We start from the raw sequence: 22,235 nt of genomic DNA, 5'->3' as shown, positions 1-22,235 counted from the left end.
TTATTTTTTCTCTTCATCTCTATTCTACTTCCACTATTTCTCATTAAATGTAGTGAAATTGAAACATTTAGATATTGAATTATATTTTTTAATTTTTGAATTAAAAAATCAACAATATTAATACAATTTCCGTCAAAACAAATATAAAAATTATATTTTACGAATTATTAACAAATAATATAATACATCATTATTAACAATTTAATTTTACATGTAAATTGATATGATTTAAATTATGATAATTTATATCTAATAAGCGTTTTTTTAAAATCTATATTCATTTCGTAAAATAATTGGCGATTGCTTTATGTACAAAATTGTTGTTTACAATAATTACATTAGAGGACAAGTCCTTGATACGATACACCATCAGCTTCTGGAGATTCCATTCTATTCCTTAAATGTTCTAGTGTGTTAGCTAAATGTTTTTGAATTTGTTCTGTTTCTTCGCTAACTTCTAAATTCGGAAGTTCTTCTTTAATTTTTGCTATTACTTGATTTATAATATCAACAGTAAACTAAAAAAAAAAAAAAAAATGAATATATATATATATATTAATAGAAATATAATTCTTACCATAGTATTGCCTTTTTCATAGAAATATATATAATGATTTAATAATTCCACATAAAGTTGTACTTGAACTGAAGTATCCATACATTGACTTGCTATTCTAATACCTTTTCTCAAACAATCCAATACTTTATATCCATTTTGCATCTTAGTAAAAAAATATGTAAATTAAGATATTTTTAAATAATTTTATTATAATATATATATATAATGATATGTAAATAAAAGAAAAAAAAAAGGAATAACATTCACCTCTTTTCCGCCAGTTGCTAATGATTTTCCTGACCAAAATATATGAGAGCAAGTAGCGATACCTCTACATTGGTCTGGTTTTCTTAATAATTTACTAGCATATAAAACACATTGGTTGCGTATTGGTTCCGCATTTTCTTCACAAAAACAACTCATTTGTTCGAATGTTGCAATGATTAATGTAATAGCTGCTAATTGTGCCTTAGAATCGCTTATTTCATCTTCATATATTGAAAATGCTTGACTCATAAATTCATAAGCAACCATCTCAAAATTATCGAAACGAATTTCACCTATTGCTATTGCACCTTGTAGAAATAATCTCAATGGTAATTCAGCCAGTTCAGCCTTCATTAAAGCTGTAATAGTTGCATGACAAAATTGAAAGATTTTTTGACATTTTTTTTGCCACATTTCATCCTATAACAAAGAAAAATAACAGAGTCTATTCTTTGCAAGTTATAACAAGAAATTAATAATTTGTATAAGTTATAACAAGAAATTAATAACAACTAACTTGATCCTTCAATCCTTTATATGTATAAGCTAGTTGATAAGCCTGAAAAACAATTGGTGGTAAAGTATATTTTATTCTTTTATTTCCACCTGCACTAAAATGTTTTCTAGCAGCACTTAATATCATGTATTGCTGATCAGCTGTTTCTGACTTAAAGTGATGAATCAGTCTACCAAGAAGACCTTGTTCTTCTGCAAAATCTTCAGGATCTTCTTCTATATTTGGTTGATCTAATTGATCTTGTACTAATGGAGATACCATAGAAAGAACTGCATCTACTTGTTCTAGAGTTGGTATTAAAGTCTCATTTTCTAAAATATTTGTTATTATATAAATAGCTAACAACTTTCTGCCTTCATAATCAAAATAATCAAGTAATGGAGCAAAATGTTCAAGTTTTAAAGCAGTTAATATGTTTTTATAATTATCTATTGGAATTTTCATTAATCTCACTAACTCTCTTGATACAGCACTATTATACTCAAGTCTAGAAAATTTATTAAATTTATTATATATTTATCTATATATAAAAACTTATACTTCATATTATATTATACATACTTATCAACATTCTGTTTTTGGAATATTTGAACAGTCGTTAATAAAACTTTATCCACATAGTTTACTCTGTCAGGATAACACTTATGTGCTAAATTAATAAGAGCCACTTGAAGAGAAACTATATCTTCTGGAGGCATGTCTTGTCTTGTCTATAAAAAATAATCAAATATAATAACAATAAAAAATAATTAAAAATTTAATAATTATAAAGAAAAATTTTCAGACTTAAACTATATAAGTAAAGATATTGAATATTAATAAGTATCAATCACATTATTATCAAATTTGTGCAGTATCTGATCATCATAGAAATAAATTAAATAAAATTGAATTAATAATATAAATTCTTTTTTTTTTTTTTTATAAATCATACTAACTTGTATAATTATAGCTATTTGATCACTGAAAACATCAAAAAGTTTTACATCCTGTGGAATTCCTGGTACTTGATTAGGACTTCCTGGCCCTCCCACACCATCTGATCTTTGACTAAATGCTGCAAGACGATCTATTAATGAAATAATTATGTTTTTTACATTCACACCATTTTGTAATTCAGCACAAGACTTTAAAAATGCATTTAATGTTTGTAGATGAAATTCATCAGGAAAAACCTAAAAATATGAATATTATTAATAATCATTTCTTTTATTACAATTTTAAATATTTATAAATTTAAAAATTTATTTTTCATTTACTTGAATTATGCATTCCATAAGATATTCCTGAGCAATTGCATCTCTGCAACTGACCACTTGTTCTAAAATTCCTGGTAAGACAAGCTAAAAATGATTGTTATTAAGTAATTATTTTGCAAAATTTTAATAAACTAAATATATTAAAAGTAACCTTTTTATATTTCTCTAAAGTAACTGATTCCAATTGACTTAGTCGTACAAGATTAGTTCCTACTAAAATTCTAAGTTCTTCTCTTTCTCTTTCTCTTCTTTCTCTGTCTCTAGTATGACCTTGATGTTGCATGCGTACCCATAATTTATTCATTTCTGCGAAATTCATTAAGACAAAGTCTATACTATCACGGACCTAAAAAAAAATACAAAGTATAAACTTGATCTTTTTATATATTGTTCATTTCTAAACATACATTTCCATCTTCATCATCTTCTTCAGCAACATCTGGTAAAATATTACGAGTACATTGTAATAAATAATTTCTTAAGAAAAGACCTCTTAAAGGATGTTGAACACCTCTACACATTTCTACTAAATCTCTTAGTAGATCCCTTTTTAAGCCAGGTGTTGTTTTGATATATACTAATCCTACTGTGATGAGTAAATATCTAAAAAAACAATATTAAATATTACAAGAAAAATATATTATCATGATATATTACCATGATATATCTATAATAAACTTACAATCTAGGTACAATATTTCCAACATATTGTACTAATTCATATAAATCTGTAACTTTTCTTCCTTTTTGAAATTCATCTAATAAATAAAGTTCTAAATGTCTTAATTCATCAGTAATTGCCATATCTAAAATTATATGTAAGAAAAAATAAAATTTATTATAAAAAAAATTATTAAAAATATTTTATGAAACCTACATAGTTTTTTTTTTTAAATTAAGGATACATAATTCATAATAACTCTTTGGACTTAAAAGAGAAGTTCTAAGTTCTCCTAACATCGTAGATGCATGTTTTAATGCATCCATTAATTTGGATTTATCCAGACAATGTTTCATTTGAAAAGCTTGCACTTTGACTACACCAATTGCATCCTCAAGTAGTTTTTCTTGTTCTTCAACTCCAGTTATAGCAGGTGTCATTGGCTGTGAGAAAAATAAAGATACCTACCAGGAACACCAGGTAGTACCATGCTAGGTAAGCCACTCAATGCAAGCATGCACTATTTTATGCTTTCATGATAAAAAAAGAAGCAAAGAGAAACTATTCTACTTCATATTACAATTATAAACTAACTAATTAATATTTATAAAAGAAAAATATTACATAAATTATGCAAAAAGCAAAAAGTCCATTCATGTTAAAATGTATTAAATGTAATAAATAGATTTTGCAATTAAAATATTTTTGATATATTATAATTTTCAATTCTTAATATAATATTGAATACATTACGTTTTAAATTAAAATTAAAGGTTATAATTTTATTATAAAATGTGACTGAATAAAAAAAAAGTATTATTAAATCTTTTTTTTTATATTTGGAAAAAAATAAAGGAAATGTTAAATTAACTTTAAATATTCATTGAATTGTTAAACATAAACATTAAAATTTTTACGACAAATTAACCTTCATGATATTGAAATAATTTGGTAAGAATAATTCTTTAAATTTCTGTTTAATTCATTTGGCGTACAATTAATTTTTTTTATAAGCAAGGGTTTAACATGCTTTTTGAAATTAATTTTATATTTACCATTTTCTTTTTCTTTTAAAAAACTAAACACTTGTTTCCTGCACTTGAAACACCCACCGTTGAAAATGACGCACTCTATACGATTACGGATTATTATATATATACTTATTATATATATATTAAACAGAGAAAATAATATTATTCCAACAAAAAAATTAATTTTATTAAAAAATATATTACATATATTTTTTTTATTATTAATCTACATCAATATATATTTTATCATAAATATTGAAATAATTTATTTACACTAAATTGAATATTTAAAATTTACTTATATTATTTTGATATACTTCTTATGTTTTTAATTTTAAAAAATAAATAGATATTTAAATTTTTATATATTTTTATTTATAAATATTGCGTCTAAATTAATATACATGTATAAGACTACATCTGAGAGTATTCGTCACATATAAGATTATCCAAGCTTGAGTTTATCTGTAGAAACCTGTTCCTATTGAATAAATAATCTATTTATGAATCAGAACTTTTAATATGAACTGATCATAAATTGTGAAATATCAATTAACCTTCAATGATTTCATATATATATCCAGTTCATCCTCACTTTCAATTTCATTTGGATCTTCAGTTGGTCTTATAGTTTCAGGTGATTCTGAATCAAAATATTTATCTTCTTCATCCTGGGTTTTTAAATCTATATTATCATATGTTTCATTATCATCAACAGTGCTAGAAAAAAATAAAATATATGCGTATATAAATAATAAAAGACTATTTCATTAATGAAATTAAATGTTTATAAATACCTATAATCAAAATCTGTATCTTTTCCATCCAAAAAATTTTGATACATGTTTGTTACAAACTCTTGTTTAAGTATTTGTTTTTCTGTCTTTGAAATACAATGAAAATTTTTTAATGTTTCATTTTTATGCTGTACTATATTTTTGAAATTAGATGTTTTACCCCAATATTCTTCTTTTTCATTATTCTTTGAAGCACATATATCTATTTGCTCTTCATCTGAATCATTTTCTTCTAGTACATTTTGTTCTTCTTCCTCTTGTAATTTCTGTTTTTTCTTTAAATTATCCCTTTCAATATTTTCCATCAATAAATTTACAAAAGTAATATTTTTAGTATCTATATTATCTCTAATTTTCTTTTGTTTTTCAGTCATATATTGTCCAATTAAATGTTCATATAACAATGGATTTCTTTTCATCATTTCAGATTCACTAAAATATTCTCCTTCTTCTATTAAAGTTTTTAATGCTTGATATCTTCTATTTCTAACATCTGTTTGTCTTGTTGAATTATTAAAATATCTTTGTAATCTGTTAAAATGATAAGCAACTTCATAATCTTCATCTTTACTTTTTTCAAATAATTTTAAATGTTCTTTTTTCATATAATGACCAAATTTAGACAAAAATAAACAATTACTTTTTTGAAGAATATTACGAGCAATTGTTAATTTTTCTTCAAAAGTTAAATCTGGATCATTTTTTTGTTGACTTTTAAAAATTGCCTTACTCTTTGCTACATAACGCAATAATTCTTCTTCTAAATTTTTATCCTGTTCACTAGAAACAATTAGTTGCCTATCACTAATTTTATTTTTATCATCTTCAATCATTTCTGATGTATAATTTTGTACATCTTTTTTCTTATTCATGTTAACCAAATTTTATTTTATAATTACAATCTCAGCATAATTAAATCAATATAATTAATTTTTTTATTAATGTTATCTTACATATTATAACTCAGCACTTATTAATAATATATAAAATATTTTTAATACAATATTTTTGTTTTTATTATTAAATTAATGAATCTTATACAATTTACACAACATGCGTCATCGGTACTGTCATCAAAAACCTAACCAATAAGTTTGCGTTGATACGTAAACCTATCTATTTGAAACATGATATATCGAAATCTGTGACAAATATTAAGACACATTTATATATAATACATACATATATATACATATGCATGTATGTGTACATATATTGTTCTATAAATTAAAATATATATTTATGAGTAAGTACTTATAGTATATTTATATTATGACAAATCTGTTATTTATTGTGGATGTCTTTCATTTATTATTTTATTTTTCTTCAAATAAATATTATATTTGAAATAATAGATAAAAATTTCGTAAAATAATAATTATTGCACTAAATAATATGTTAAATAAGTGTAACATAAATTTCATACTCTTATCTTATTATGAGATAATAAAACAAAATTTCTATCTTATTTTAAGAAGTTGCTACATATTGTTTCTTTTATTCTGAGATTATTTGTAGATTTAAAAGATGGATAATTGGTTGATTAATAATGATGAACAAATGTGGAAATGGAATTGGACAGAATTATGTGGATATCATGGAGGTATTAAACCTTTAAATACAAATACACATGATCTTGATGTTTGTTTTCAACAACTTTGTCTTCAGGTAATTCAATATCAAAAAACTTATATATATATATATATGAATATTTATTATTATGCTTTTTATTTTATATTTTTCAGATTCCAGTTTTAACCTGTATTGCTATAATTTCTGCTTATCACTGTGGAAAAAGAAATGTATATTCTATACGTCATTATGGCTCTAATTATTTTATAAATTTAAGAATTATAATTACAATATGCCTTGTAATTCTTCCTATACTCAGAGCATATATTATTGTTACTAATACTGTTCTTGATCCATCAAGCGATAATTCTATACAGAAATATATTATGACTTCAACTAAAAAACCAGAATTATTATCTATGAATAGTTCAAATATCTTACATCAAATTCAAGATGAATGGAATCATACTATTGATATTGCAAAATCAATTCTTTTTCCAAAGAACAGTATTCAAAATACAACGCAATCTTCTGTTATTACTACTGCACAAGAGTACAACCCAATATTTACTACAATCAAAAATAAAGTAACATCTGCCAAGCCTATTGATTATCTTGTGGCAGGTACTGAGGGATTAGCATGGGTTGTTCATCTTTGTTTTATATTAAGCTTAAAAAAAGGAAGAGATTTTAATCCACGTGGTCCTGTTTCAATTCGGGCATTAATACTTCTATTAATTGTTATTTCTTCATTGCTGTTAAGAAGTCATATCAAATATAATCCTCAAAATGATGTTTTACCAAATTTATCATTGGGATTTAGTATTATTGTAGTCACTCTACTAATACTTTATGCTTTAACACTGATACCAGGTCACAATAGTCTACGAGACATGAGATCATCTCAATATAATGAAGTAAGTCATAAAATATATACTATACTAGTTCATAATATTATCATCATAATTAGTATTTTCCAATTGCTTATCAGTATAAGAGATTTCAAACATCTGTTACTAAATATATATTTGCTACATTACTAAATTGACTATGATATCTAAAATCATGAATTATTAAGTAAACACAGATATCATAAGTCAGTGAAAAATATGTTTATAGATAGGAGAACGGACTGCATTATTGAGTAGTCCTAATTCTTCGTATGTAAGGTTTCCTGAAGAACAGGACCCAATATATCTTGGGACTGCTATGGAGGATGCAACTGCAACTTCTAAGCTTATATTTCATTGGGTAAATTCATTAATGGAAAAGGGTGTTCATGGCTTATTAAATCATTCAGATGATTTATTTGACTTACCAGAATATATTAGCACTAATACAATTAATCAGAAGATTAATAAGCATTTGCAAAATATGGTAAATATAAGAATGAAAATAATAATTTTTAAATCCATAATAATATATTCTATAATATATAATAATATATTGTAGGCTGATGATACAACTAATACATTGGAAAATTCTGAATCAACATTAGGAACACATGTTCATATAATTACAAACAAAATAACTTTATTTAAATTATTACATAAATGTTTTGGTTGGGAGTTTTATTCTGTTGGAATATTAAAATTTATTGCTGACTCCACTTCATTTATGGGACCATTATTACTAAATAAATTAATTGGTTTTATTGAAGATAAAAATGAACCTATTATGTATGGATATCTATATGCATCATTAATATTTGTAAGTGCTTTAATAGGTAAGTACTAACAAGTACTAACAATTTGTCATGATTTTTAATATTTGTTGAAATCTTTTTATAATAATTTTTACTTTATTTAGGAGCATTTTGTAATACTCATTTCACATTTTGGATGTCTGTAGTTGGTTTAAAAATTCGTTCTACTGTTGTAACATTGTTATATAGAAAAATTTTACATTCTTCAAATGTGCAACTTAAGCAACAATTTAATTTTGGTGAAATTGTTAATTTTATGACTACAGATAATGATAGGGTTGTTAATAGTTGTGCAAGTTTTCATGCATTTTGGAGTATACCATTACAGGTGATTCTTTATTATATTATATTTTAACATTAAAAAGCTGTTCATATTTTTTATATTTTTATATTTTATATTCATGTTTTATATTTGTGTATTTTTCAGTTAATTATAACATTGTATCTTTTGAATAAGCAAATAGGAGTTTCATTTCTAGCTGGAATTATTTTTGCAATAGTACTTATACCTATAAATAAAGTAATAGCAAATCAAATTGGAAAATTTAGTACAAAATTAATGGAATGTAAAGATCAAAGGGTTAGACTTATAGGAGAAATATTACGTGGAATAACTACTATTAAATTAAATGTGTGGGAAGATCACTTTTTGCGAAATATATCAAGTTAGTATACTTTGAAAAATATAAATATATTTTTGATTATTCATTTTTTTATATTTTTATATTTTTGATCAGAATTACGTGAAAATGAAATTAAATATTTGCGTGGTAGAAAATATCTTGATGCTTTATGTGTTTACTTTTGGGCAACAACACCTGTCTTAATTTCTATATTAACATTTGCTACATATGTACTTCTTGGAAATAAACTCGATGCAAAGACAGTATTTACTAGTATGGCATTATTAAATATGCTAATAGCTCCATTAAATGCATTTCCATGGGTTTTGAATGGTCTTACAGAAGCTTGGGTATCACTTAAGAGAATTCAGAGAATGTTAGATGTAAGTTAAAATTCTATTTTATGATTTTAAAAATTATTGAAAAGTATTAAATTAATTCAACTTAATACAGTTACCAGATGCAGACATGTCATCATATTATTCAGAATCCCCATCTGGAATAGATTTAATGCTTCAAAATGTAATATTTAGTATAAACTCAAATTCAAATATAGAACAAAATGGTCTTAATGTACCTAAAGGTGTTTTAAGCCCATCTGGTAGTTCAGAATCTAAAAAAACTATCAGTTTTGAAAATAATGATATTTTTAATCTATATGATATTAATATTTCAATTCCAAAGGTAATAAAAAATAATTAGCTTTTTAACAATATTAAATGTTATAAATTATATATTTTATTTTAGGGACACTTGGTTGGTATTATGGGAGAAGTAGGTAGTGGAAAATCATTACTTTTAAATGGTATTTTAGGTGAAATAATTAAAGTTCATGGTACAATAGGAGTAAATGATATTGAAAAAGGTTTTGCATATGTAAAACAAAATCCATGGTTACAACGTGGTACAATTCGAGACAACATTCTTTTTGGAAAATCTTATGATTATAATAGATATAAGTAAGTATTGAATTATGTAATATATGTGTGTATGAAATATATATATATATATATATATATATATATAAATATATATTTTAAACAAAATTATATATATATGTATAACATTATTATATATTATATATAACAGGAATATTTTAAAAGCATGTGCTCTGAGTGCTGATTTAAATTCTCTGCCTAAAAAAGATTTAACATTGATTGGAGAAGCGGGAAACACATTGAGTGGTGGTCAAAAGACAAGAATTTCTTTAGCGCGTGCTATATATGCCGACAAAGACATTTATTTATTAGATGATGTTTTGGCGACTTTAGATCCAAAAGTTGCTAGTTATATATTTAAACACGTTATTCTGGGTTTATTAAATACTAAAACAAGATTATTATGTACTCATCAGACTCGATATTTAATGTATGCAAATTTAGTAATAGAAATGTCAAAAGGCAAAATCATCAATCAGGGTAAACCAAGTGAAGTTTTATCTGATTTAGAAGATTATTTATTATCTTCAGATTCTATAGAATCTGAATTAAATACCATTTCTATAAGTGATTTACCAAAAGAAATGTATCAAGCAAATAAAGATGAAAGAGATCCTTTACTTGATGAAGAATATAAAGAAAAAGGCAAAGTACGATTTGGAGTATATAATTGTTATATAAAAGCAATAGGTTACTATTTAGCAATTTCAATAATTCTTTCGATGTTCTTAATGCAAAGTTCGAAAAATGTCACGGATTTATGGCTATCTTATTGGGTTACTCATGCCAATACAACTGTAACTAATATCACAGATAGCACAAAAACTTTGCGATTAGAATATTTTTTTGATGATTATAATATGAGTACTAATTATTATCTAACTGTATATACAGTTTTGGCTGTCTTTAATACATTATTCACATTAATGAGAGCATTTATGTTTGCATATGGCGGAATTCAAGCAGCAATTTCTATACACAAACAGCTTTTAAAGATTATAGTGCGAGTAAATATATTTTACAAAAAATATTTGATAACAATAAAAAATATCAAAATAAAATTTACAGAATATTTTTTTTTTAGGCTAAAGCTGTATTTTTTGACATACAACCATTTGGTAGAATTCTAAACAGATTTTCATCCGATATATACACAATTGATGATAGTCTTCCCTTTATCGCTAATATTTTATTTGCTCAATTATTTGGTTTGATTGCCACAATTATTATTATAGCTTATGGATTACCGTGGATACTTTTGGTATTAGCACCATTGATACCAGTTTATCATTGGATTCAAAATCATTATAGGTATGTTGATTGAATATATATATATATATATATATACATGTCTCAAAATATGTACTTTAATAATATTACTTTAATAACATTTTTCAGATTAACATCAAGAGAGTTGAAACGTCTATCTAGTGCTGCACTTTCACCGTTATATGCAAATTTTAATGAAACTTTATATGGATTATCTACTATTAGAGCTTTTCGAACTGTAGCTCGTTTTAAACAAGAAAATGAACTTTTGCTAGAAATCAGTCAAAAAACACAATTTGCATCATTTGCTGTCAGTCAATGGCTTGCATTAAGATTACAACTCATTGGAGTGGCACTTTTAGCGGGAGTGAGCAATATAGCAGTTTTACAACATCAATATAACATTGCGGATCCTGGATTAATAGGTCTCGTTATTACTTACACATTATCTGTGACTGGATTATTATCTGGTGTGGTAAATGCATTTACTGAAACTGAAAGAGAAATGATTGCGGTTGAACGTGTAAAACAATATTTAGAAAATGTTCCTATAGAAACTATAAAAGGTGATAATCCACCATATGCTTGGCCAAGTCAGGGTGTAATTGAATTCAGGGATGTTGTTTTAAAATACAGGTAATTAATTACACGCAATTAATTGAAATCTATTATTCAGTATTGTAATCAATCTTTAAATCTTTTAGAGAGCATTTAGTGCCATCTCTAAATAGTGTATCATTCGTTACAAGACCTGCAGAAAAAATTGGAATTGTTGGACGTACAGGTGCAGGAAAAAGTTCTTTATTTAATTCATTATTTAGATTAACGGAAATAAATTCTGGAAGCATATTAATCGATAATGTGAATATACAAAGTTTACAATTAAATGCAATAAGGTATTTTCTGATATGTTAAATTAATTATTTTGATTTAAAATATCTGCTTATCAGCAATTAGAAATAAGGAATCAAATGGTTTCAGATCTCGATTGGCTATTATACCTCAAAATCCATTTTTATTTTCGGGTACGATTCGAGAAAATCTTGATCCATTAAATCAGTATCCTGATTTGCTCATATATAAAGCATTGGAGAAATGCAAAATTCATTCGTTAGTTTATCGATTAGGAGGGCTTGGTGCTAGTTTGGATGAAAATGGTAGTAATCTTAGCGCGGGTCAAAGACAATTGTTCTGCTTGGTTAGAGCAATTTTACATAATGCTAAAGTATTCATCAATTTTTTTCAATTACAAAATAAATTCTACATTTTGCATTATTTTCAATTATTAATTTTTTCTTGTAGATAGTCTGTATCGATGAAGCAACGGCAAACGTTGATCAAGAAACAGACAAATTCATTCAAGCGACAATAAAATCTTCTTTCCAAACTGCTACAGTATTGACTATAGCACATAGAATAAGAACGATTATGTATTGTGATAGGTACGTTAGTTTTACGATTTATAATCAAAATAAGTATGTTTAATATGTACTCTTTTCATTTAGAGTTCTTGTGATGGGAGATGGAGAAGTTCTAGAATTCGAAGAACCAAATTTATTGATTCAGAATATCGATTCCTATTTTTATCATTTGGTTCTAAGTCAAGAATTTTCAGATAACGAATGAAAATCGTGATTATGTATATATATATATATATCTTCCGATTAAAATATTTATTTTTTTTTTACGCGATAAATTTTTTATAAGTATATAGTTTTATAATATATCATAGTATTAGTTATTTTTACTGTATATATATTTATATATATATAATGAAACGCGGTATTACGAAATATGCATTAAGAAATCTGCATTTTGTCTTATAAATTATAATTATTTTCATACGATCGTATGAGAATACTGTATCTTAATCTATAAGGATGATATAAACAATGTATTAATTTAGTAAACGTTTTATGAGATTGTGATAAAATATGAAATTTATTTGATTCGTTTATTACGTCTAAGCTTTGTATTAAATCAGACTACCTCATTGTAACTTATTGTAGGTAATATACGTAAAAATTCGTCGAAATCGATATATCCTTTTTTATAACGATCTAATTCCTTGAATATCGTTTGCCACACCGTCACTGACACTTTCAAATTCACATATTTGCTTGCAGAATAGAAATCGTCCAATACTAAATATCCTTTATCTGCAACGAAACATTTTTAATACCGTTTAAAAATTTTTTTTTTTTAAATAATAATCGATACCTACAATCCTTATCCAATAAAGTGAATAACACTTCCGCGTCAACGTGCGAATCATCAGCATTACTTTTCTTGGACACGCATAACTTAAACTCCTCGAATGAGATTTTATCGGTAGATTGAAACACTTGTTTCACTTCCGTCTGAAAATCGGTATAAATCGTTCTCGGGGGGGAAAAATTAACCTTTTAAAAAATAAAATTTTACTTTTTCCGGACGGCATCCAAAAACAGCCGTCATCGCTATCTTATATTCCCGTTTGCTCAAGAATCCCTTTTTCTCCGCATCGGCGTAGTGAAAAGCCTACAATTTTTCAAAATTTTTTCGCAAACCTCTCGTTTCACTGTGCTTTGATTTTACCATTTTCGCGCGATCCTCGAAACAATTGGGCAGCATCTCGTCCTTCCTCCTGAACGTATCCCACTAGAAGGGGGAGGGGAGAAGTTTCTTGAACGACTTCCATATTAAGCGATTTGATGAAAGCGGTTGAAAGGTGTTGCCGGTAGTCGCGTAACGCGAGTGAGAAGGAAGCGTATCCCGTGCTCCACGCGGGAGAAGCTCGACCGACACGCATTATGTCGTAATTAAAGCGGTGATTCTCCTTTCAGCCGCCGGTATTTTGTAATATTCATCACGGAGCCAATTAACGCCGCCGCGGGACACGTACACGCGGCCGTGTTGCGCCCGATGACATAACGCGTCTGCTATATCCGGCATTCAACCGGCATTTTCGCGGCCTCTGTCATCGTTCTCCGCCGCTGAAAACTAATGAGCTGTAACCCCGCCTGATTTCACGTTCCGTTTTTTAATTACCCCGTCATTTAAACTCGTTCATTCCTTTCCCTTCCCTCCTTTTCCTCCCCCGCGTGTGCGTACACCGCGGCGGAACGCTATTATTTTTCACGCGCGCACGGCTCGATGAAACGTGCAAAACTGGCTGCACAGGGACTGCAGAAGCATTTTTATATATGGCGTTAATGATGTAGCGCGTTTAGCACGATCGCCTATCATCACTTTTTTTACAAACTGCGACATCGGCGATGATTCGACAAAATTTTTATTTCCCGGATTCTTCCTTTCGCAAAGAAACAAGATGGAGATAATTTTAAGGATAAAAACGTGTTCTTACGTGTAACAGCATCGTTCAGAATTGGATTGGATTTACGAAGCGGCTTCGTAAAGAGAGAAATCGAATCCGATGATCGATGCTGAATCGATAGATGCTCTTTTGTCGAAAAACCGCGGCTTCCTTCTCTCGCGATTCAAAAGTTCAAAGTTCGTTCGCCCTCTTTCGAGAGCGACGAATTAAGTAATTTTCGTCTAATTCTTCGTCTCGCCGCGATTCCGAGGGCGACGCTGCCGTCACAGATGGGAATCCAGCGTGGCGGTCGCGGCCCTGTTTTTTCCCCGCCCTTTGTGGAGGAACCGCCTTTGAAACATGTGTGCTTCCGGCGCAAAAGCATAGGCAATTCTCGGCTGAAAGGCCGAGCCTTACGGGTGGCGTTGTGTCATTGGCCGATACTCTTCGACAGCCCATATATAAAGTAGTGCGTACGCGAGGAACGTTTATATTTCAGTCATAAAGGCTCATAAAGAATAAATTTGCGGTATGGATATTTCAACCATAAAGCGAGAGTTTGCACCGCGTTTGTGCATGGCTCCGTGCCGAATTGAAATAATATTGAAACGAATTTATAGCTTCCGTACGGGGAAAAACGTCCGAATGAAAAAAATATATCTTCTGTTCCTTTGACCTGATTTCCTGTCTAAAAACTCCTTTCCGTTTCGACCGTTCGATAAAAGAATTTCAACCGAGTATTTAAGTTGAACGCGTTTGCGATTGCCGCGTTTAATCAAGTGGAAATTTCTCGAGAATTCGCGTGAACGGATTTTCCTTAAAGAAAAGAAAGAAAAAAAAAAGGATTATAAAAGCATATAGTACATATTTGAAATTTCATCTTGGATGTGGCTCGTCTCGTGACACAGTCGGTACACGCAATAGCCCTTCGCTCTTGCGCGTCTCGGTGGGTACTCGAGGCTTGAAGCACAGTCACTAGCGTAGGGGGCTACCCTAAAAGTGCACCTATCAAGGGTTGGTTTCAACGAGCGCACAGCCCTAGACTAACCCTTGCTATCGAGGAGACTGCGCGGCCGCCCTTCGAAAACTAGTTCGGGTTTTGTTATCGAATCGTCGAGGCGTTTTTTCGAGTTTGCGGGGAGATGCGCGTGTCATAAATCGAACGTAAAAATATATGCGCGTTACATATCACGTCTACCAACTGCATGCTTTAATACATCAATGTGTAATTTAGGATACGCGTGTTCCATGCGTCATTCGCAGTCTGTCGAATATTTAATCAATGTAAGAATATAAACGTCGTCTAATAGGCGTGGAGAAAATTATCTGTGAATTAATAACACGGTAACCATGGCGCCTCGTGTTTGATCTCTACGGGTTGCCGTCAATAAGGCGCACTCTCTGTAGTATGTAGTAGCGAGGGGGCGCCTAGGTCTTTACCCTTGAAGTTACGCGGAAAATATGCCAATGTTGTTTGAATGGAGGGATCCCGGGATGGATAAAAGTAGGTAGGCGACGGTGATTGCCGACGAACATTAAGGAACGGAAATGCGGCCGACGATCGGGTATATGCGCCTCCGTCGAACGATTTCTCGCACGGAGAAGAATAGAGAGAGAGAAAAAAGAAGAAGGAAAAGAAAAAGCGTGATCGCAGAACACATTTGAAACGCGCTCTCTTCCGTCGTGGACACACGCGCGGGATGTCAACCGACTGGCTGATTACACGGCAACGGACCATATATTTGCATTAAGCCGCAACTCACCATAACTCATTACGTCCACAATTCTCTTTCGTCAGTCGGCAACATGTTGGCCGCATAAATCACAATTTGCCCTCTACTGCTCACAGGTGGACGCGACTAGCTGTACTCGAATCCTCGAAAACATTCGCTCGATTGCTGTGCAAAATTGAAACGACATAGGATCGTCACACGTTTAATTGGCTTTGGCATCATTCGCGCTCTCGACAATCAGGATCGTGACAAAGATTTTTAGCGCGGAAATATCCGATAAGTTTAGACAGATCGATAGATGATATATGTTTTTTCACCATTATAGGCGAGGAGAATCGGTTGTCGATCGCACCGTTGGCCCCTCTTGGTCGGTCATGTCGCGTACGACTTTTGGGAATACAATTTGGGATAGGCTGCGGCGAAGGTGGCGCGAGACGACGAGTCGGGAGACGTCGACGCGGTGTGGCGCGTTGCTACAACGGTGGCCGTGTTTGTAGAACAATGTCCCCGCGGTATTACTAGAAATAAAAAAAACGGGATAGACGTGTCACCAGACGAGTGTAACGCCTCTCATATTTCCATTAAGTAAGGCAAGACACAGCCGGATAACGGATATAACGGGCGCGAGCTACGGCTTTTACCGTGATTAGTGCACGATGCAATGGGAAGGTTCGTAGGGTATATAGAGATGCGTGAGAACGTTCTTGCATATTGCACGCATATAGTATAAACGCGTTTGGAATATTACGCGGCCGCGTACGCACGCTCCTCCTGGCAAAACGTCCATGGATTACGATACGAAGTCTAGCTCGCCCGTATTGGGCTCCTCCCCCGGGAGAAACTTTTGCAACGCCCTGAAATTTTGCTCCTTCTTCTATACGTATCGTATCGTGCGCTGTATCGTCCGTTCGCCATCAAAACACGCACTTACACATCGGTTGGATAAATGAGATCCTTCGGCGTTGAATCCATTAAGCCGGGATTCGGTTTCGCTCGCGACAAGCATCTTTAATAACGTTCGTGTCTCTGAATGTGAATACGGCCGAGGAGGAGGGGGAGGAAGTATATATACCTCCCACCTTCTTCGCGTTATATTTTCACGCATAAAACCCTTATCGTTTGCTGCGTAAGTACTATTATATGTTTGCAAAATAAGAAGGGGGGAAAAAGAGAAAAAAAAAGAAAGAAAAAAAGAAAGAAAGAAAGAGGAAACCAGAAATGGGAAAGAAACGATAGGGAGGAAAAAGGAGAAGAAAACGCAACTTCTGAATTTCAGTCAAGGATCGTCGAGACGAGGTTTCGGTGAAACACATTCTATACGCGTGCTCGCTCTCTCTCTCTCTCTCTTTTTCTCTGTGTCGCGACACGGTCGTGCTCGCATTATACGGTCTGTCGCGACGAGAAATAGCGGAGACACGAAGGTGGCGGGTCTTCTACATTTACTTCTGTTCCGTAGAATCATTACTACGTCCCGAGCTAAGCCAAGCGTACGGGCGCCTGTTGACGGCACCCGTTGATGCGTTAAAGGGGCGAGGAGATAAGTTTTTTTCGCGAATTATGAAGGCGCTCATTCATTACGTGTTCCGTAATTGACGAGTTGTACGGAAGAGGATGGAGCTGGATATCAACAACGCTCTCTTACCGTCAAGACTCTATCTTAGCAACGTTATTTTTTTTTCTTTTTTCCCCTTTCTTTCTTTCTTTCTTTCTTTCTTTTTCTTTTTTTCTTTCTTTCTTTAAACATCTCCATTACCAATCAAAGAATCTCGCTTACAACGTTCAATGAAAATTTCCTCGAAACGCGAGGGAGTACATTATTCGCGTTATGATAACAAAGGTAATTAAATAGGGAGGCCAAAAGTAATATTTGCCGCGGCAAACGTTATCGTACTCGATAGGAGATTCGATTTCGTAATTCATTAGCATAGAATTTCCGGCGAGTTATGCTTTGTTCACTCGACATTATAATAATTTAACCGAGAGCTATCGAACTCCCGAGAGGGGGAGGGGATCGCAATTGCCATGGACTGCAAAATTGGCTTCCACTTGATGCGAAATAGATGCAACTCCCGAGCGCTCCAAGTCCAATTCGTATCGTGGCAAATGCGGCAATAATTGGATTTCCGTAGGATCAATTGATAGAAAAACCCGTTACGCGATACGTAAAATTTAATGATCGTTCGTTCGTGAATCGAATCGAAAAAAATCAAAATTTTTTTGAGAGATGGAAAGACCCACATTAATATATTATTATTTCGAAAGTTCGGGCGAAACCTCGTATCCCTTTACGTCTCCTCTCGAACGTTTCGTCCCTCATTTACGAGCCTTTATGCGCTCGTAAAACCACGCCAAGCCTCGTTTCCCGAATTGATTACTCTCACCCCGGCACAATGTTATCCCTTTACCTAACGGGTCACTAATTAAAAGCAGGGGAAAAGTCGATCGATCTTCTCACGCGACGATCTCGAAACAGTATATCCGCTTCCTCGAGATATATATATATATATATATATATATATATATATATATATATATATATACAGAGGAGACGCGTTCGGTGGTTTCTTCGTCGTCGATGGGGGAGGGAGGGTTTTCTTATTCGAGCGGACATTTACTCGTTTACTGCAGAGCACACACACGCACGCACACACCCTCCCTCCCTCGTTCGCTCTCCTTCTTCCTCTTCTTTTTAATCACTCCTGCCTCGACTGTGGCGTATCTGGTTTCACCTCGCCTCTTCTCCTCAAGCTTTCCCGTTAAACGAGAGCTGACAAAAACACGTGTAACTTTCAATTGGCTGTGCAGCCACTCGAACATTCTCGACGGGCCTCCTTAATTGAGTTAAATAAATTTCGCTCTGTCTACCATGTGTGTCCACAAAGTAGGACGAGCCTTCGTGGACCGCGACACGCATCGGTGATCGGGCAATAAGGAAAGGCGAACCCAACCGTCCCGCTGCTGCTGCTCCTGTCGTGTTGTTGCAAAGGGTTGTTGGAATTGAACAAGGGGGAGGGGGGAGTGTGACGAGAAATTCGATAAACGGAATTCGGAGGAAATTTATTTACCTAGGCTCAGGAGTGCTCGAGTTCACGGTCGAGGGAAGTAGAAAAGAAAAAAAGAAAAAAGAAAAACCGGATCCGTCCACTCGGCTCGGCTTTGCTTTTAATAAATATTTAAAGGTAGTCGCGAATTATTTTCTCCGAATTGAATCTCGCCACGATATTTCGAGCCGTTAATGCGGCCGAGGTCTGCATTAAAGCATCCTCAATATCGGTAACGGCAACAGGTCGTTACGGTATCCGGATAAAAAAGGAGTAACGACCAGAAGGGAAGAGAAGAGTGTGAGAAGAATTGGGAGGAAAGCGGAATCTGTCTAGCTGGCTGGCTGGCTGGCTGGCTGGCTGGAGTTTCCGCTCGGAAATATAAAGAGCTGCCGGGTCTTTTTTTAATGGAATAAAGATCCGGGGAGGAAAGTACCGATTTCTCTCCCGTCTCTCGCTTGTGAACGAGATATTATTATTATTATTATTATTATTATTATTATCACGGGGTCGCGTTAAAAATATTGCGACGTTTTCGAGGGAGAGGGAGGAAGGACCCGTTTCATTTAGTCGGACGATTCAGACGGAAGATGAGGGATTTGCCCCTTCGACGAACACCAACCTCCCATTCTTTCCATCTTCGCCACCGGTGGATCCGCGAGGAGCGGATACGCGTCGAGGGGGAAAATAAAACGCGCTTTCGCAATATCGCGAAAAGCGTGATATCGTTTAATGTGTATATTTAATACGCGTGACGTGTATTTACGAGAGTTAAAACGGATTTGATTTCGGATGGAAGTTTGGCATGGTTGGCAACGCAATAAAAGACGACTTTCAAGCAGGCGTTCGCCACGTTGGAGGATTTTTCATTGTTTTTTCCCCCCAAGGTGCGCCAGGTGGCGACACCTTTTTCCGCCATGAAAAATGTAATCGATCTCAGATCTCACCGGCATCAACAACAATTTTAATCACCGGCTCGTTCATTCCACACCGTTTCCGGCGATGTCCACGGGGAACAGCAAGATCTACAGGAAGATCAAGAAGATCAACGAGAAGGACAAACGCATGGCGCAACTGGAGAAAGAGATCGCTAGATTGGAGAACGAGAATTCGAAATTGAAACGCGACAGTATCGGATACGAGAGCCGGCTGGCGGCTTTCAGTGGCGCGACGCGCGTCGCCAGTGAATTCCCTTCGTTAAATCGCGGCCTGCAACCTGAAACGAGCAAGCGTGTTTCTTTGCAAAAGCCGGAGAATGACGATGAGGACGAGGATGTTGTCCCAGCATCGAGATCGAAGAACGTATCGGACGATGGGGCGAAGGCCAAGAAGAAAATACGTATGAAATTGTTGAAAAGCTCGAAGAAGAAGGACACCAAGAAATGAGAAAGATCTTCGTTCTCCGTGGACATTCGCATTTCTGTACATACACAAAATTCTACATATAAAGGGGGGATCAACATGACGTTGACACGATTCGAGAGAGCGACACATCGAATTATCGACAGGGGACATATTCACGCGATGGACTTCAATCTTCGACCGATCAAACTTTGAAATCATGTATCAAAATTAAATTTGAAAATTTTTGTAGACATATAGAAACGACGGAAGGCGATGCCAACCCAATTAATATCATGCCCGCAAAAGCAAGTGATTAGAAAATATATACGAAATGTACCGTGTTCTCAAAAAAATGGAAGGCGGGTGACGTGTCCAGAAGCTAAAAAATTAGCAAGGCAGGAGATCCCCTCCTCGAAACGATCTCAAGTGAAATATCCGCAAGTGTCGGCCTGCGTGTCGAAACAATTGTCGAAATGTATGCCGAAAACGTGTCCGGAGAGGGAGCGTAAAATTTCGACTATAGGATGCCCGAAATGCGAGAGCAATCGTATTCAAAAGTTGGAATGCGAAGTGAGATATGATTTTCGACCGTCCATCGACCGTTTGGCTGATTTTCCAGGATTCGTTCGCTCGTCGAATTCGTGCAAAGAAAGAAAAAAAAAAAAGAAATCTCGACTCCGCGTGAAATCAACCCAGCCACGATTTTTTCGTTGCTCGGTCAGAATTTTTTGGATCGGAACGAAATCAGTCAATCGGCTCGATTCGCGATTCTCCCCTCGCGAATCTCGATGAAATATTACCTGTTCGTAGGTGTATCAATTGCGGAAAGAGATCGAATACATGAAGAACGAGCGGAAAGAGGCCGAGAAGGCGATCCAGAAGGCGATTCTTCGAAGCGCGTGCGCTATCGGCGGCTTTAAGCCGATAATACAGGGATCGATCGAGAAACTTTTAGACGTTTGCAACCGTACTGGATCATCCCAATCCATGTCCTCGGTCACTTTCTGCGCCAGCAAGTCACCCACCCTCCACACGTGCACCAACAAATCGTCGAGGAGAAGGGATATCAATTATTGCGAAAATTATTAAAATTATAATTTCATTCGAGTTTGCACTCCGTCGAGAAAAATTCCATGTGTACCTTTTAGAATGGTGTAAGCGCCGTTTGCAATAAACACAACCACCATGTACCGGATTTAACCATCGATGATTAATTACAATTTTCCAGATTTTCGATCGAAAATATATAACCGCCGAACAAAACGTCGCGATACCACCCCCTCCTCCCATCCCCAGACGGTTTTTATCGCATGGTAATAATTTCGTAACGTAACGCGTTAATTAATAAACGGGTAAGAGTCTAGTCGAGGGGGGGAGGGGGAGAGGTCGGTCGATTTAATTACAGGTAACCCACGTGGCAACATACGCGGTGCTTTCACTCTCCCGTAGACTCGTATGGCGTACGACGCCATATCTCGCCATCGAGAATGGCATCGTTAACATTGATAATCTTCCTATCCCCCCCACTCTTCTTCCGAGTGGCACCGAGCCACTCGACAACTTACAGGAAAACTTTCGTAGCCATGCTTCCGAAGTGCGAAAATAATTAACGAAGTTCGTCAAA

The 22,235-nt window shown here is 33.2% G+C and overlaps 4 protein-coding genes across 7 annotated transcripts; 2 read left to right on the top strand and 2 right to left on the bottom strand.

The window, feature by feature from the left end:
* Nucleotides 1–74: 74 nt before the first annotated feature.
* On the bottom strand, nt 75–6,176 carry LOC408796 (vacuolar protein sorting-associated protein 35). 3 transcript variants are annotated; one of them, XM_392327.6, is made up of 13 exons: nt 5,092–6,176; nt 4,852–5,014; nt 3,508–3,706; nt 3,285–3,408; nt 3,010–3,205; nt 2,754–2,948; nt 2,603–2,686; nt 2,282–2,518; nt 1,905–2,053; nt 1,344–1,830; nt 827–1,246; nt 578–721; nt 75–518 (listed from the first exon to the last, which is right to left on the bottom strand). In XM_392327.6, the coding sequence occupies exons 1-13, from the start codon at nt 5,961–5,963 to the stop codon at nt 339–341; spliced, it is 3,450 nt and encodes a 1,149-aa protein (XP_392327.4). In that variant the 5' UTR covers nt 5,964–6,176; the 3' UTR covers nt 75–338. The 3 variants fall into 3 exon arrangements, with proteins under 3 accessions (XP_392327.4, XP_006567316.1, XP_006567317.1); XM_006567253.2 differs by lacking the exons at nt 4,852–5,014; nt 5,092–6,176 and adding an exon at nt 4,319–4,415 and having other exon boundaries at nt 3,508–3,727; XM_006567254.3 differs by lacking the exons at nt 4,852–5,014; nt 5,092–6,176 and adding an exon at nt 4,319–4,403.
* Nucleotides 6,177–6,179: 3 nt separating this feature from the next.
* LOC725993 (multidrug resistance-associated protein 7) lies at nt 6,180–13,224 on the top strand. 2 transcript variants are annotated; one of them, XM_001121775.5, is made up of 17 exons: nt 6,180–6,337; nt 6,610–6,759; nt 6,837–7,580; nt 7,783–8,040; nt 8,116–8,389; nt 8,473–8,696; nt 8,796–9,033; nt 9,106–9,374; nt 9,445–9,675; nt 9,739–9,950; nt 10,081–10,936; nt 11,014–11,240; nt 11,328–11,834; nt 11,903–12,094; nt 12,180–12,423; nt 12,501–12,640; nt 12,704–13,224. In XM_001121775.5, the coding sequence occupies exons 2-17, from the start codon at nt 6,619–6,621 to the stop codon at nt 12,822–12,824; spliced, it is 4,878 nt and encodes a 1,625-aa protein (XP_001121775.2). In that variant the 5' UTR covers nt 6,180–6,337; nt 6,610–6,618; the 3' UTR covers nt 12,825–13,224. The 2 variants fall into 2 exon arrangements, with proteins under 2 accessions (XP_001121775.2, XP_016767210.2); XM_016911721.2 differs by lacking the exon at nt 6,180–6,337 and having other exon boundaries at nt 6,508–6,759.
* On the bottom strand, nt 13,121–16,733 carry LOC725962 (EF-hand calcium-binding domain-containing protein 11). The gene is made up of 6 exons (XM_016911722.2): nt 16,544–16,733; nt 16,257–16,391; nt 13,776–13,838; nt 13,623–13,718; nt 13,423–13,558; nt 13,121–13,357 (listed from the first exon to the last, which is right to left on the bottom strand). The coding sequence occupies exons 2-6, from the start codon at nt 16,257–16,259 to the stop codon at nt 13,179–13,181; spliced, it is 477 nt and encodes a 158-aa protein (XP_016767211.1). The 5' UTR covers nt 16,260–16,391; nt 16,544–16,733; the 3' UTR covers nt 13,121–13,178.
* A 4,149-nt stretch (nt 16,734–20,882) lies between these two features.
* Nucleotides 20,883–21,784, top strand: LOC100576964. The gene is made up of 2 exons (XM_003250948.4): nt 20,883–21,181; nt 21,422–21,784. Exons 1-2 carry the CDS (start codon nt 20,885–20,887, stop codon nt 21,698–21,700), a joined length of 576 nt encoding a protein of 191 aa, XP_003250996.1. The 5' UTR covers nt 20,883–20,884; the 3' UTR covers nt 21,701–21,784.
* The last annotated feature ends 451 nt before the right edge of the window (nt 21,785–22,235 follow it).

Source organism: Apis mellifera, linkage group LG4 (assembly GCF_003254395.2).
Source record: "Apis mellifera strain DH4 linkage group LG4, Amel_HAv3.1, whole genome shotgun sequence".
In the NCBI taxonomy this organism is placed as follows: domain Eukaryota; kingdom Metazoa; phylum Arthropoda; class Insecta; order Hymenoptera; family Apidae; genus Apis; species Apis mellifera.
Note: the sequence above shows the minus strand (reverse complement) of the source record. Positions and strands in the feature narration are given on the sequence as shown.